At 47.7% G+C, this 15621-nt stretch overlaps 1 protein-coding gene across 6 annotated transcripts in view; it reads left to right on the top strand.

Moving 5' to 3' along the window:
• TBX5 (T-box transcription factor 5) overlaps nt 1-15621 on the top strand; it is a 52949-nt gene that overhangs the window by 21355 nt on the left and 15973 nt on the right. For all 6 annotated transcript variants that reach the window (XM_043439884.1, XM_043439863.1, XM_043439846.1 and 3 more), the window contains exon 7: nt 134-225. In XM_043439884.1, the coding sequence (XP_043295819.1) occupies nt 134-225 (92 nt within the window). The remainder of the gene's footprint in view (nt 1-133; nt 226-15621) is intronic.

Here is a 15621-nt window from a genome sequence, read left to right as displayed (position 1 = left end):
GACGTGACAGGCTTAATTTGCTTCTTTGGGTTGCCAGAGACTGTGTTTCCATGACACTTATCATTAGCTGGGTCCCCAGGTGGTTTTATAGCAACCAAGAGAACACGGAACTCTCTCTCTCTGCTTCCTACAGATCACCCAATTAAAGATTGAGAATAATCCCTTCGCCAAAGGATTCCGGGGCAGTGATGACATGGAGCTACACAGAATGTCGAGAATGCAAAGGTAAGAAGTGGGATCCTCGGCTCCCCACTTTCTGCATCCCTTGCCCTTCAATAGCCCAGGTGAGCCAGCAGCCCTGGAAGGCCAGGCACAGAGAAATGGGGCCCTGTTGCCATCAAGAAACGAGAAAGCGCCTCTGGAATCCCACTTTCTGATAACCCTTCATGTGCACAAGTGCATGCATGCTAAGTCACTTCACTGTCGCCCACCAGGCTTCTCTGTCCATGGCACTCTCCAGGCAAGAATACTGGAGTGGGTTGCCATGCCCTCCTCCCAGGGATCTTCCTGACCCAGGGGTTGAACCTGTGTCTCCTGCAGCTTCTGCGTTGCAGGTGGGATTTTTACAGCGTAAACCAAACCCTCGATGTGGTTTCCTCTATCAGACACTCCGGAGCGTGTAGATTTGGGGAAGACTGTGTATGAGGGAACTTGACTGTCTCCATCTGCCCAGGGAGCAAAAGCTACAATTTTCTCCTCTTTCTCTGCTGTCTTCCTCTCTAGTGAAGTCCTCTCTCTCTTTCTTCCCATAAGTCACAGCCGATGAATGATTTTCTTTTGACAACAGCTCTTGGTAAATGAAAGGAGAGTTAATGGCTTGATTTCCGTGGGGTGATATACAAGCTTGACACCACGTGGTCTCCCTGGCACGGGGAGGGGGGCGGTGGATTAGAAGCTGGTGATAAAAATTGCTTGGTCTTTTTACATATCCTGTGGTCTTGGTCGCTGATATGATGAATAGAAGGGGCTGTGGCAAATGGACATAGTGGGAATTTGGTCTGATTTGAAAGGATTGTACAAGCGTTGCCAATTTTGTCAAATATTCTCTTGGTAGGGATCCAAAATAACTTACCATATGGCAAGAGAATTGGAAATACATCTCGATCCTTTTGACCAAGAAATGTTATTTTTTTCTTTCCATTTTGGTGGGTTTAGCATTTCAAAATAAAATGAGGTCATTTAGGAAGCTTATCCTTATCCTTTCTGGAAAACCTGAAAAGGAGAGTTGGGCAGATGGACACGTGTACTCATTCAAAGGAGGACAAGAGACCCAAGAAGAAGAGGGAGAGAAAGGTCCCACAGCTTTGTGGTTTAAACGTTGGGTTTGGAAATAACATGCTGTAGAAATCTTTTTCAGATAGAGGGTTTAGCAGATCTAATTTTGCATGCTTTTAAAAAATAAGTATGCCATTAACTTCAGGTGGAACAGGTACACTAGACTCATATGAATTCCTGCATTCATAACTGATTTCTTTCATGATGGTGGGCTTGTAAGATGCTTTATGTGGTTAAAGTAACCAAGTCCTTAAATTATTATTTAGAAACATTTTTGGCTTTACGTGTCTTCCCTTGGAAGTTGGAGTTGAATTTAGCCTGTGGTGGGTGGAAAAGTTGATAACAAACATCACTTGAAGGTGAAAGAGGCTAAACTATTTTCAGCTGTAGGCTCTTTCATGTGTTTGTTTATACGGTGTCTAAACCCCGTCCTCCTAATGGTCATCTTGTCATCATGGCAGCTTAGCCACTGATAGGCAGTCTCATCTTGGTCATCCTGCAGGTGGGGGTCCAGGCTGTGCAGCTGGGGACAGGAGGGCTTTTTCCGTCCAGTACTTCTTCCCTCCTTTCCACCAGGTCCAGGGCAGGAGGGATTATGGGTTTAAGGTATTGCAAGTAGCCGCCTCAGTCTTACCCAGTCACCTGGTGTCGGAGATGCTACCACCTTATCATGTCTCACAGTTCACCTCCTTTCTCCATCCAGGCTGCCTTTCCACCAGCAGCCTCACCTGCCCCAGCCTCCTAGCCTCCTTAGGCCTGACATCAGCTCTGTTCCCCTCCCAAACATGTCCCAGGCAGCTGCCAAAGACATCTTGTCCCTGTGCTTAGCCGCTCAGTCATGTCCAACTCTTTGTGACCCCGTGGACTCTAGCCCGCCAGGCTCCTCTGTCCATGGAATTTTCCAGGCAAGAACACCGGAGTGGGTTGCCATTTCCTTCTCCAAGGGATCTTCCCGACCCAGGAATGGAACCGGGGTCTCCTGCATTGCAGGCGGATTCTTTACCAGCTGAGCTGCCCAGGGAAGCCCAGAGACATCTTTGTACAGCACATTAGACACATTTCTTCACAGCCTCACACTCCTATTGCCCTCTGTGTCAGGTGCAAATGCCTTGCTGTGTTTGACCACGCCCTTCCCATCCGGCCTGGCCACGCCCCCTAGCTTTGCTCCTCACCGGAGTCCCCTCTCCCTTTCATTCAGGCTGAAGGGGTGGCTCTAAATCTGTCTTCTATCCATTGTTTTTGGCCCCATGAACACCAGGTTGGTCTAACTAAGCTCCATCTTTTTTCCCCTCCCCTTCCATCTCCTGCCCATCATCACTAAAGCCTCCTTGTAACTATTTCTCCTTGTAGCTGTTCCTTCCTCCAGGGAGCTGCTTCTGGCCACAGGCTGCCTGGTCGGGTGTGTCTCTTCCTAGGAGCCCTCACTGCTTTCCTGTATCAGGCCGGGGCCCCACACTTTGGAAGCTGGTTGGACAGGTGATAGGCATGGAAGCAGAGACAGTGGGGGACGGACGGGTGTTTGAGAGCTCTCATGTCAGCAATCCAGGAGTCTCTTCTACAGCTCTGAACCACGTGCCTGGTGAGCTGTTTAGGCAGAGGACTCTGCTTAGGTCTGAACTGTCTGCCCTCACTACTCCCCAGGGTTATTGCACATTGGCTGTGTGCTTCTTCCCACCTAGGCACCTGGAGATGGAAGGAAGGGAAGGTAATTGGTCCTCAGTAGGGGTCAGCGATTGACATGTTGGATTGAAACTCTCAGCCTCCCAGCCACGTGTGTCTTTGTGGCCATGTGAGGCGTTGCATTGGGAAACAGAGGGTTGGACTGACCACTCTCCAGGCTGGGAGAGTGGACAGGGTCATCCATCCAGTTCTCTGGAGCTGTCCCCTGGTGGGGAGAAGGAACAAAGCAGAGAGGCTCCAATAGGCTTTGGAGTCAGACAAACCTGGGTTTAGTCCCTGCTCTGTGTGTATACAGGTGACCGTGGGCAAGTGATGTTACTGCAGGGAGCTTCAGTATCCTCATCTGTAAAATGGGCATAAATAAAGATAGCTTCCCCTTTCGGGGGTTCTTGTAAGGACTATGTGAGAGAATGCCTGAAGGGTACTTGGTTCTTAGTCCATGCTCCAAAATATGATCTGAGTTGGGGAGAGCTCCTCATTACTCCTAGTTTTGCCCTTGTTCAGAATTGAGTCTGGGCTGTGGTCCCAACTCCCAGGTCACAGTTGGTAGTGACAAGTGGGGAAGATGGCTCTCCGGAGACGGCTCTGATAACAGCCTGGCTGGAACGGCGGGCTCACTGTTGATCTTGTAATCCTGTTTCCTGTCCCCCACACACCCGGTGACAGCTGGCTCAGGCAGCAAAGCGGGAGGAATGAAATTTCCTCTAATTCCAACAATCGGAACGGAGGGAGGGAGGGCGTGGGGTGATGGAGGGTTGAACCTTAACTCTGCCGTGATCCCACATAAATAACTTTTGGATTGGCTTGGCAAATGTCTGGGCACATACCCTCCTCCCCTCTCCTCACCCAGCAATCTGTGTTCGGAACATGTGGAGGGTATCTTAGTTATTTTCCAACGTTTATGTGTGGTTTCTAGTTACAGAAGCGATAACTGCTTATTCTGAAAATGGGAGAGCGAAGGGAAAGCAGGAAGAAGAAAATAAAATCATTTTGCAAATCCTGTCTCTAGCTGACTGATTAAAATATGTGCCCAGGTTATTTGGAAAGGTTAATCTGTGGCTTAAAAACATCTTATCCTAAAAAACCAATATTTCCCAAATTGCAGTGCCCCCTCCCCTGGTGGCAAATGAGATGACTTTAGAGCGTCCCCACAGATACCAGGCACACCAGGCTGATTTCATAGACAATATTGTTTAGAATAAGACTAAGTTCTCTTTTATTTACTTATTTCTTTGGCTGTGCTGCACTGCATTTGGGATCTTAGTTTCGTGACCAGGGATCGAACTCAAGCCCACAAAACACAGAATCTTAACCACTGGACCACCTGGGAAGTCCCCAAGACTAAATTTGAAGGAAAGAAGGGAAGAAGGAAAAGAAAGAAGGAAGTAGGGAGAAGGGAAGGTGAGCTAAGGCTGGTTATTTAGGGAAAACACTCTTTGTGACCCCATGGAGTGTAGCCCACCAGGCTTCTCTGCCCATGGAACTGTCCAGGCAAGAATACTGGAGTGGGCTGCCATTTCCATCTCCAGGGGATCTTCCCACTAACTAAATAGGAGAAGAGCTAGTATGAAGATTTGGCCAACATCGTCAAGGTGATATGCAAATCACAGAAATTTGGGAGATGCACCTAAATGCTCACCCTAATGAGAAAGCGCTTGCGTGGAGAATCCCAGGGACGGGGGAGCCTGGTGGGCTTCCATCTGTGGGGTTGCGCAGAGTCAGACACGACTGAAGGGACTTAGCAGCAGCAGCAGTGAGAAAGCGTGGGCACTTCACTGGCAAAGTTGAATGGGAACTTCCTGGAAGCTAAAGGTCCCATGGGGCCAAGGACAGGGCCACTGAGTGTGGGGAGGTGCTTTTATCGAGAGGATGGGAGTCAGGTTTTGTGGGATGCATGGGATTTTTTTCTTTGAAGTCACTCTTGTTTTTTAATTTTTTAACTCTATTTTATTCTCAGCTGTGTCAGGCCCTAGTTGCTGCACGCAGAATCTCCACTGAAGCATTCAGGCTTCCCTCTGGTTGAGGTGCTCAGGCTTAGTTGCTCTGAGGCTTGTGGGGATCTTAGTTCCCATCCCAGGAATTGAACCCACGTCTCCTGCATGGGAAGGTGGATTCTTAACCACTGGACCGCCAGGGGACTCCCTAAGGTTATTTTTTTTTTTTGGCTGAGCTGAGTGGCTTGTGGGATCTTAGTTCTCCTACCAGGGGTTGAACCCCATGTCTCCTGCATTGGAAGGTCATTTCTTAACCAGTGGACCACCAGAGAAGTCCCGTGAATGGGATTTGAATCTGTTGAGAGGGAGGGCTTTCTGGGTTGGATCGGAGGAGTGTGCAGGGATCCATCCGTTTTTGGGCTCTGGAGAAGGCGTCAGACTCTAAAGATCTCTGAAAGCCAGCTGCCATGGCACTGTGGCAGGGAACACTGCCCCTAGAAGCATGGGGTTCTAGCGGTAGAAGGGACCCTGGGAGGCGGCATCTGGTTTAACCTTCTGGCTTTTGCAGAAAAGAAAACTGCAGCCCGGAGACTCATTTATTTTTATTTTTTTAAATCAATTTATTTTAATTGGAGGCTAATTACAATATTGTGGTGGTTTTTGCCATTCATTGACATGACTCAGCCATGGGTGTACATGTGTTTCCCCATCCTAAACCCCCCTCCCAGAGACTCATTTATTTATTCAGCTTTGGATCTGTTGCTTGCTTCTTCAGCGGACACCCATTCTTTCAGGGCTTACTCTATGCCAGGTCCTGAGGATGCAAAGGTGAATCCATGCACCGAGGGGCAGGGTTCACCTATGCTAAAGCAGGCTCTGGAGCTGGGGTCTTGGCTAGCACACCAGTGAGCCCTGGGGCTTCCCTAGCTCTATCTGCTCATCTGTGAAAGGAAGATAATTATAGCAGCCACCTCCGGGGCTGTTGCATGGATGAGGTGAGGTAATATGGGTGTCCTAATTACTATTGCTATGCAATGAATGACTCCATTCCTAAATTTCCTGTCTACCGGCTGTGAAACCCTGGACTCTGAGCTGGCTCATCATCACTGCATAGGACTCTGAATCCAGGACAGCCAGGGCCCCAGCCCTTCACTTCTGACACCTCTGCGCCCACGCAAGGGGGAGAACGTACAAGCAGCCTTGGTGCTCCCATGAGGAGCTCAGAGACCCTCACAGTGCTCCGGATTTTGTCCACTTAACAACCTACTCCCCCTCAGGAATGCTCCCTAAATGCTGTTTAGGGTGGAAAAGCCAGGCATTGCTCACTGTCACTGTGCCCAAGGGGAAGCCAGAAATCCCCAGGGAAGCACTTGGGTTTAGCTCAGGGTTTGGGGGTTGGGAAGGATGCCCCTGGGCAGGTGTTGATTGCAGTTAGGTGTTAGTGGGGATGGCTGCAGGTATCTGACGGCCAGACAAGGCTGGGTGTCCAAGATGGCGCACCCCCATGACCGCAGTTGACACTGGCTTTTGGCTGGGAGCCTGTCTGGGCGGTCCCCTGGAGCGTGTGCATGTGACCCATCCAGCATGGACTCCCTCCATGGTGGCGGGCTGTCCTTGGAGAACCTTGGGAGGGCCTTTGCTCACTAGACCTTGGGAGCCTGTAGCATCTCTTCTGCTACTTTCTGTTGGTTGAACAAGACTCACTAATGGGCTCAGTTTGGGAGAGCCAGCGATCCTTCCTCTAGACAGAAGGAAGTTGGAGAGTGTGCCTGGGTGATTTAACACTGCCCTAGCTTGCCTAGGAGCAGCTGGCACCGTCCCTGGGCTGGAGTGATCATGTCAGGAGGAGATGGGATCCATTCCCTCTTGAAGTCTGAGGCCAGGTCAACAACCAGTTAAGGTGCAGATGCCTGGTGGTGAGCATCTTCAGGATAGAAGGAATCGCTGGTCTGCCCCGGCAGGTTACCCCTGGTCTTTCTGGAAAGACAAACCCCAGAATAGGAACAGGCAGCAGCAAAGTGCTTCCTTGGGCACTTCTTGCTTTAATTCACGCAGTGCGGCTGTGAGTCATGCCTGGCCTTTCCGGCATACAAGCATTTGTGGCACACGATGGGGAGGCTGGCAGAGCCCAGTAGTGGCGGCTTCAGAGCTCTTCATGGGGAAATTGAGGTTGCCTCTTCTTCCTCAGTCTTCTCGTGGCCTGTTGATGCCTCGGCAGGAAGTGATCTCCAGAGCTGGGGTCCCTGGAGTCTCCGGTTGGCCTGGAAGGACTGATGCCAAAGTTCCAATATTTTGGCCCCTTCACATTAGGTGAAGAGCCAACTCATTGGAAAAGACTATGATGCTGGGAAAGACTGAGGGCAGGAGGAGAAGGGGGCGACAAAGGATGAGATGGTTGGATGGCATCATTGACTCAATGGACATGAGTTTGAGCAAACTCTGGGAGATAGTGAAGGACAGGGACACCTGGTGTGCTGCAGTCCATGAGACTGTGATGAATTGGACACGACTGAGCGGCTGAAAAAGAACAGCAACCAGAGAGCAGATTGGAGAGCCAGGAGCCCAGGTTGTCCCAGGTGGAGCAAGTAGGTTTTGTCAGTCCCAGGCTGGGAACATCTCTGCCCACCCATGTGAGAAACAGACCATTGTCCCCTGCCTCTGCAAGGCAGGTCGCCGCCACCTCCTCTTCCACCTTGAGGGTTAGGCTTCTTAATCAGTATCTAGGATCCCTTTGGAAAATCCAATTAAAGCAAGGAACTCTGAAAAACTCACACTATATAAATAGAAGAAAAAATGTCAAGCAATTTTGAGGAGTTTGTAGGGTCTGGGATCCTTAAAAGGTTAAAATCCAGGACTTTCCTGGTGGTCCAGGGGCTAAGATTCTGTGATCCCAGTGCAGGGGGCCTGAGTTTGATCCCTGGTCGGGAAACTAGATCCCGAGTACTGCAACTAAGACCCGGCACAGCCAAATAAATAAATAAATATTTTTTAAAAAATTTTAGAACCTTTTTAAAAAAAGGTTAAAATCCTTCCACTGGAGCCATCCCTTCTTCTCCAGCACCCCCCCCCCCCCGCCCCCGTCTTCCTAATTTTAAATGACTATTCAGCTCCTAACTTCAAATGGTCATTTTTCAAAAAGAAGGCTCAGCGGTCTTGTAATCTCATGCTTGTGGTTAAAGCTGATGTGCTTAGTCACTCAGTCATGTCTGACTGTTGGCGACCCCACGGACTGTAGCCTGCCAGGCTCCTCTGTCCATGGGGATTCTCTAGGCAGGAATACTGGAGTGGGTTGCCATGCCCTCCTCCAGGGGATCTTAATGACTCAGGGATAGAACTCGTGTCTCTTACGTCTCCTGCATTGGCAGGCGGGTTCTGTACTGTCTGAGCCACCAGGGCCGGACATCCCATGGGGATGTCCAGTTAATGAGATGTGATCTCCAGGACAGCGAACATTCTGGAGATGACATTAACTCCCCACTCTTTGCTGTACTTTTGGCTATGCCTGTGGCTTCCCCCAGGAAAGTGTGAATTTATGTAAAACAAGAAGACTCTTTATGTTTGGGAGGCCAAGCCAGCCTAAGTTGTGAATGGAGGTTTGTCCCGAGAGGTCTCATCTTGGTCCTGATTGTCCATCATTCACCTTCAACACCATACCCACCCCTCTGCTCCCCCATTGAACCTGCTATTCAAGGACAGTGTCTGAGGGCAAATCCCCCGTAAGCATTGTTTCTCAAACTTTTGTCAGACATCACAATTAGCTGGCGGTGGGGAGGCTGGTGAAAAAAGCAGATTTCTGGGTCTCACCCTTAGAGGTTCTGAATCAGTGGCTCTCGGGAGAGGGTCCAAAACTGTGCTTTTTCAAGTTATTTGATGGAGGGGTCCCCTGGTCACACCTGGATAATTTCTTGGCCCTACAAAATGAGCAAAGACTTGTAGAAAATAATGTGTGACCTTACCTTCTGGAAATGGAGCTCATGGACTGAGCTGTTTTATAAAAAGGAACCCATTTCTCTACTTGGTAGCCAACTTTGGCTGAACATTAGAAGTCCTGAGAATGTGTCCCAGTATTGTATTATGAAAAATGTAAGATATATAGAAAACATGGAAGAATTGCATGGTGATCAGCCATATACCCACTGATTAGGTTCTACAATTAATATGGCTATATATTTGCTCTATCACACATCCATCCACTGATCTATCTATTCACCCATCCACCAACCCATCTGTTTATCTATTCATCCATCAACGCATACATACATTTAACCATCCACCAGTCTACCCATTCACCAATCCATCCATCCATCTACCATCTTATTTTTTTTAATTTACTTTTTAATTAGAATAAAATTGCTTTGCATTGTTTGTATTGGTTTCTGCCATATGACAATGCAAATCAGCTATAATTATACATATATCACCTCCCTCTTGGAGCATCCCACCCCTCCCCCATTTTTTTGGGGTGTATTTCACACTTGGTTGCATTTGTGAGGAATTTCATCCTTGTATTCTTCAGCAGGCGTGCCATTAATGCAGATTCAGTCTCTGTTCATGATTCTCTATTTCAGGTAAAGTCTACATACTGTGAAATGCAAAGACATTAAGTGCACCATTCACTTCTTGATAAATGTATATACCTGTGCAACCCAAGTCCTTATCATAATATAAAGCATTCCTCCACCCAGAGAGTTCCCTCATGTCCCTTCCCATTTATTCCTCTTCTACTTCCCCACCACAAACAATCAATATTCTGATTAAAAAAAAAAACTGTCGGTTAGGTTTGTCTGTTACAGAATTTTATATAAAGGAAACCATACACTGTTTACCATTTTGCATGAGGCTTTTCTCCTCCTGGCGAGAACTAGAGATCCTGGGACCCCTTTTGAGTAGCAGATGCGAGTATGGATTTCTCCCTAGAAGAACTGACAAAGCTCTAATGATCTGGTATTTGGGATGGCATGGGGAGTGAAATTCATAAATCAGGTGAAGCCCTTGCAAGGTAAGAATGTCTGCTTCAAAATATAATCATGTGGTTTCTAAGCTGGGGTTTATGGAGCAATGTGTCGCCAATATATGCCAAGCCTTTCCAAGCATTGTATTGTTTGACCACCCAAGAAGGGGATGAGTCTGACTATTCCCATTTTGCAGACAAGAGATGGAGGTTCAGAGAAGGGAAGAACTTAGCCAGTCCCGCAGTGGCCAAGTTGGTGGCTGTGTACCATCAAAGACAGGCACAGCCACACAACCTGACTTCAGAGTCGCAACTGGAAACGAGTACCCTGATATGAAGTTACATAGAGATTTAATGAGGGAACCCCAAGGTCGCCCACCAAAGTTGTCATGAATGCTGGGTGCTCTTGGCCAGTGAGGGCATTGTCTTTGAGTTTCTTTCTCTTTTTTTGGTCACGCCATATGGCATGTGGGATCTTAGTTCCCTGACCAGGGATTGAACCCGTGCCCCCTGCTGTGGAAGAGCAGAGTCTTAACTACTGGACCGCCAGGGAAGTCCCAACATTTGAGGTTCTTGGTGCTGCTCACATCAGACGGCCCTGTTAGAATCAATGGTGGGAATTCATGTCACTTCTTTGTGTCCCCCTGGTCTGACCAGCAAGGTGGAGCAGCTGGAATTCAGTGCTTTTCTCCACCTCGCTGATGGGGTGAGACCTGAGTCATAAAATGATCGTGAAGCACTTTGTAGATGAGAATGATGGGAGCGATTATTATTTGCTGAGCTAAATTCCCGCTTGGGGTGAACTGCCCGCATCCCTTGAGGGTCCACACACGTTAGATTAGAATCATTTCCCCAAGCGTATCAGAAAGTTAATAAATCGGGAAGGCTCTCGTGGGATGGGGGGAGTGTCCTCTTTCATTCTGATCGCAGATTAAAGTGCTAGCAAGAGGAGGAACTTGCTTGCGAGAACAGATTTTACAGGCCCCAGCCTTGCCCCAGCGCACTGCCTTAGTCGTTGGAGAAAGGCAGCCAGAAACTGAGTAAGCATCGCCAGGGGAAAACAACAACAGAAACTCGCCCCCTCCTCAACACCCCAGCGCCCCTGCCACCTGCTCCCGTGAAAAGGCCAATTCAGTCGGCTGCAGTGGAAAACATTCTCGGGGCCCTTCGTTAGCTGGCGGCCGGCTGCAATGCCGTTTGGCTGTGGATTTCAATATTCCCTTGTAATGTTTTACAACCCAGACCCGGGGACAATGGCGTCATTCATTGCATCCGCTCACGTGGAATAGAATGTGAGAGAGTGATGGAGCCGGGAGAAGCTGGTTGGTGGCCCTGATACCCAGGGTAAACTGGGGTACTCGGGTCCCTGGTTGGTATCCAGACTGGGCAGATCGTGTCTGTGTCAGCCAAGTGCAGTGGGATTTGACTTTTGGTAAAGCAGGAATGATGGACAGTTGGATCGGTAGAGGTTGATGTTACCTGATGAAACCAATACCTAACTCTGGTAGCCTCAAAGATGCTCTGTGCGACAGAAGTGTCGTGTTGCCCTAGCAGTGATGGGAAGGCAACAATTGCCTATTATCAAGTGTAAGTTGGGAAAAGCTTTGGAATAGCACTGACCCCGGGTGCAGCTCAGCTTTCCCTCTTCTTAGCTGGGTGATCTAGGGCAAGTTGCTCAACCTCTCTGCATCTCATTTCTTTTCTCTGTCTCTAAAATAAATGTCATCATATGGATGAAATGGGATTCTTGCCAGGATCAAATGAGGGAAAGCGTGTAAGTCAACCAGTGCAGTGGCTGGAGAGCTGTCCCCGTGACTTGGTGGTAAAGAATCCGCCTGCAGAGCAGCAGATGCAGGGTCGATCCCTGCGTTGGGAAGAGCCCCTGGAGAAGAGAATGGCAACCCACTCCAGTGTTCTTGCTTGGAGAATCCCCATGGACAGAGGAGCCTGGTGGACTGCAGTCCATAGGGTTGTGAAAGAGTCGGACGTGACTGAGTGATTAAAAAACAGCAACAGTGGCTGGAACAATAGGATGCCCACACAGACACACACAAAAACAATGTAAAGGATAAGGAGGAAGATGAGGATGAGGGACATAGTGGTGATGGTGAGAATGGTCATGCTGATAATGATGATATTGGTGAAAACAGTAGCCCCCAGTTGCTACTCTCTTCCCAGACCCACGAGGGCTTTTCAACTGTCCCTTTAATTCTCTGCTGCCTGTATTCTTGAATGATGCTGCCTGTATACTTGAATGATGTAGAGGAAAATAGGTCATCTTCTCCTCACGGGGACTTTAGAGACTTTTGCTGTGTTGCTGCTCACGAGTTCCTTTGACTCGTGCATTGATGAGCCCAGGAAAAATGATCCTGGGAATTTCCTGGTGGTCCAATGGTTAGTACTGTCTGCTTTCACTGTTGAGGACCCGGTTCAATCCGTGGTTGGGAAACTAAGATCCCACAAGCCACGTGGCATGGTCAGAAAAAGAGAAATGACCCCAAATGGTGTTTGTTGGGACCATTTTCTCCTCTTTGCCTCTGTAACCCCATCCTGACTGAGAAGTCACTCTGCTCTTCCCTGCGTCGATTTTGACACCTGCCAGGTGGATTTGGGGATGTTGTATTGCAGACACCAGGGGAGATGTGCGTGGTTGCTGGTGGGGCTGATGTTTCAAGCTCCTCAGAGAGAAACATACTGAGAGGGACAAGTGGTTATTGACATAATATGCCTTTCCCACTTCTGTGAGTGTTAGTAATCAAAAGCAGGATTTGGCTTTTCCAGAGGGTAATTTTGCAATCTGGCAGTGCCGGAAGGGAGAATTCCACGGAGTCCATTGATACATTCTCTTGTAAATTCCCTCAGCCAACATTTTTTAAGAGTTATTTTCTTTAATTAAAAAAGTAACCATCCCCATTAAGAGTATCAAACTAAAAAGAGACTTCCCCTTCCCTGTTGGATCTCTGACAGCCCAGTACTCGAACTAAGCAAGATCTAAATTGAATTGCCAGTGAGATTTGACAACATTTTTGTTTTATTATTATAATGATTTTTCTTCTTTTCTTTTTTTTTTCCATTACGTAGCTTCAGCTGCCAAGCGAGAACTATAAAGCTAATTTCATTCCTTTCAGCCTCCTGGCCCCAGGGAGAGAGTCTGAGCAGTGGAGCTGCTCCGTGTGGCTCCAGCTTTGGTTCTGAAATGACACAGTCCACAGGAAAGCTGGGCCAGGAGACCCCAGGGTGTCATGAGGGTGTCTGTAACCTCATGGAAACTTGGCAGACACTCTCTTGTCCCCTGTCTGGTTCCTCTGACATGCTTTGTGATGACAAACAAAGGCAGGGGCCCAGAGTGGGAGATTGTCACACCCCTGAGAGGTGGGTGAAATGAGAGAGCAGTCTGAGGCTCCAAACCCCTGCACCCCTAAAAGCATATTATGTTTTAAAAATGGAAAGAGGTCAGTAGGAAATTGTCTAGAAGTAATTTGGAGACAGTTGGGTTAGAATTCTGATGGTGTCTCTTCTAGTTATGGGACCCTGGGCGAGTTATTTCATCTCCCTTGGCCTCGGTTTTCTAATCTGTAAAATGGGGATAAGAGCAGTCCCCACTTCAGAGGGTCACAGAGAGGATGAAGGGGGTGAATGCAGCATCCTTCAAAATGTGCTAGGCCTTGTGCTCTTTGTACATGGGATAACTTCAGGTGTACTTTTTAAAAATTCAAATAGGTAAGTATTTTTATTTTAATTGCATTAGAGGACCTTGCACCACAAACCCCTTAATGTCATGGCTGTTATTACTCAGAGTAAGGCAAAGCTCATTTAGGCAAAGAATTTATTTAAAAATGGAGTAAGGTAAAGAATGGTTGGTTCAGAGCAAAACACACATCACAGCTAAGTTTAGGATTTCCTGATTCATATTTCTTCTACAGAGGGATTCTTATCCTGGTTAGGGCCTTGGGCTCCTCTGGCAGTCTGGGGAAGCTTAGGGATCCCTTCTCAGAAGACTCTGATTAAATGTGTAAAATAAGATGCGTTGATTGCCAAGGAAGCCCATTATATTAACACAGAGTGATCAAACTCTTTTCTAAATGGTGACATAGTAACATATGCACTTTATAAATGTCTTAAGTAGTGGGGACCCAGTAGCAGATCAAACATGACTGTAATTTTGAAGTGCTCATGCACATAAGCGGTATCTGGAGACCTGTGCAGCTGCAGCAAGATGGGAAGTTATTTTGTTTCTGTTGATGACAGTCGCTAGGGCTGCTAACTCAACTGTGGCTTGCTGCCGACACCCATCACAGAAAGAAATGCTGAATTCCAATTCGGGATTACTGAAAATAAAGACATCATTTTGAAAATCCAAGTTTACACCCGTAAGTTTTTCCCCAAAGTTGAGACCTCCACGTTCAGGAGACAGGCTTATGGCACGGCTCCCTCCCGAGAAATTTTATGAGCTGGAAGCGCGAGTCTTCTTGTAACGGCGGTTATAACAGCTTCTACTATGTGCCAGACATTTTCTAGAGTATGTTGTTGGATAATTTCAACGATCTTGAGAGATAACTGATGCTCAGAGAGATCGAGTGTCTTGTCTAAGATCACACAGCTGTTAAGATGATAGGTCTGATACAGAATGCACTTTTGCCTGAATCTAGTATCTTTCTTCTTCCCACTATACCCTGATTCTTAGATACTCAAATAAAAATCAGAGTCCAGTGAGGGGGTTATCAGGGAAGGTAAGGTGTCTGGGGGACTCAGGGCTGGCTGCTGTGGTTTCTCCTGATCATCTCTTTACTTGCCCATTTTGCAGGTGAGGCTTAGCTAGGTGACCTGCTTTATCCTAGCTCACTGAGTTAGCAAGGATATTGGACTAGGGGTGCTACAGGCTGAGTGGGGTGGAGGACCCAGTGAAAGGTATTGTGTGGAAAATGGACATTTCAGGACTTTCCTGGTGGTCCAGTGGTTAAGATCCTGTGCTCCCACCTCAGGGGGCAAAACTTCGATCCCTGGTTGGGGAACTAAGATCCCACATGCTGCGGGGCCAAAAAAACAAAAAAGGACAAGGAAGCACTTTTTTAAAATGTTAAAAAAACCAGAATGGACATTTCCCCAGAAGTAGCAGCTTTTCTGGCTCCACAGATGACGAAATCAGACTCAAATCCTCTTTTGTCCTCCTCTCAGTCCCAGGGACCCCTCTTGGGAGAAATGTGGGGGAAGCTTTGAATATCTTCTACTTCATTTTCATTTTGCTTTCCAGCCAAGCAAGATCTTCCCCTGTGAATTTCACCTCTGTTCCCATTGCCTTTCCTTGCCTAAGGTGGTGTGGAGGGTGGGGGACATGGGGAGGATGAATGGAGAGCCTGGAGGGTCGCATGTTGTCGTCCAGGAGACTGCGAGCACTTCCTTTATTTTGTGTGTGTCCCTCCTAGACTAGTCCTCCTGCTCTGTCGTAATTAAAATTATGTTAATAATTTATATAATCTATTAACAGTAATAAATATTATTTTCAACATGGAAATATTCATCTAAACTTCATAAATGCTGGTGGTGGTTTAATTACTAAGTCATGTCCGGCTCTTGTGACCCCATGGACTGTAGCCTGCCCCGCTCCTCGTCCATGGGATTCCCCAGGCAAGAATACTGGAGTGGGTTGCCATTTCCTTCTCCAGAAACTTCATAAATGCTTACTGTAAAAAGTCAAACAATGCAGATGTGCAAAAAGTAATGTTGTTTAGTGGCTCAGTCGTGTCCAACTCTTTTGCAACCCTATGGACTATAGCCCGCCAG

The sequence above is a fragment of the Cervus canadensis genome, chromosome 1 (genome assembly GCF_019320065.1).
Source record: "Cervus canadensis isolate Bull #8, Minnesota chromosome 1, ASM1932006v1, whole genome shotgun sequence".
Lineage (NCBI taxonomy): Eukaryota > Metazoa > Chordata > Mammalia > Artiodactyla > Cervidae > Cervus > Cervus canadensis.
This window is presented reverse-complemented; position numbering and strand designations above follow the sequence as displayed.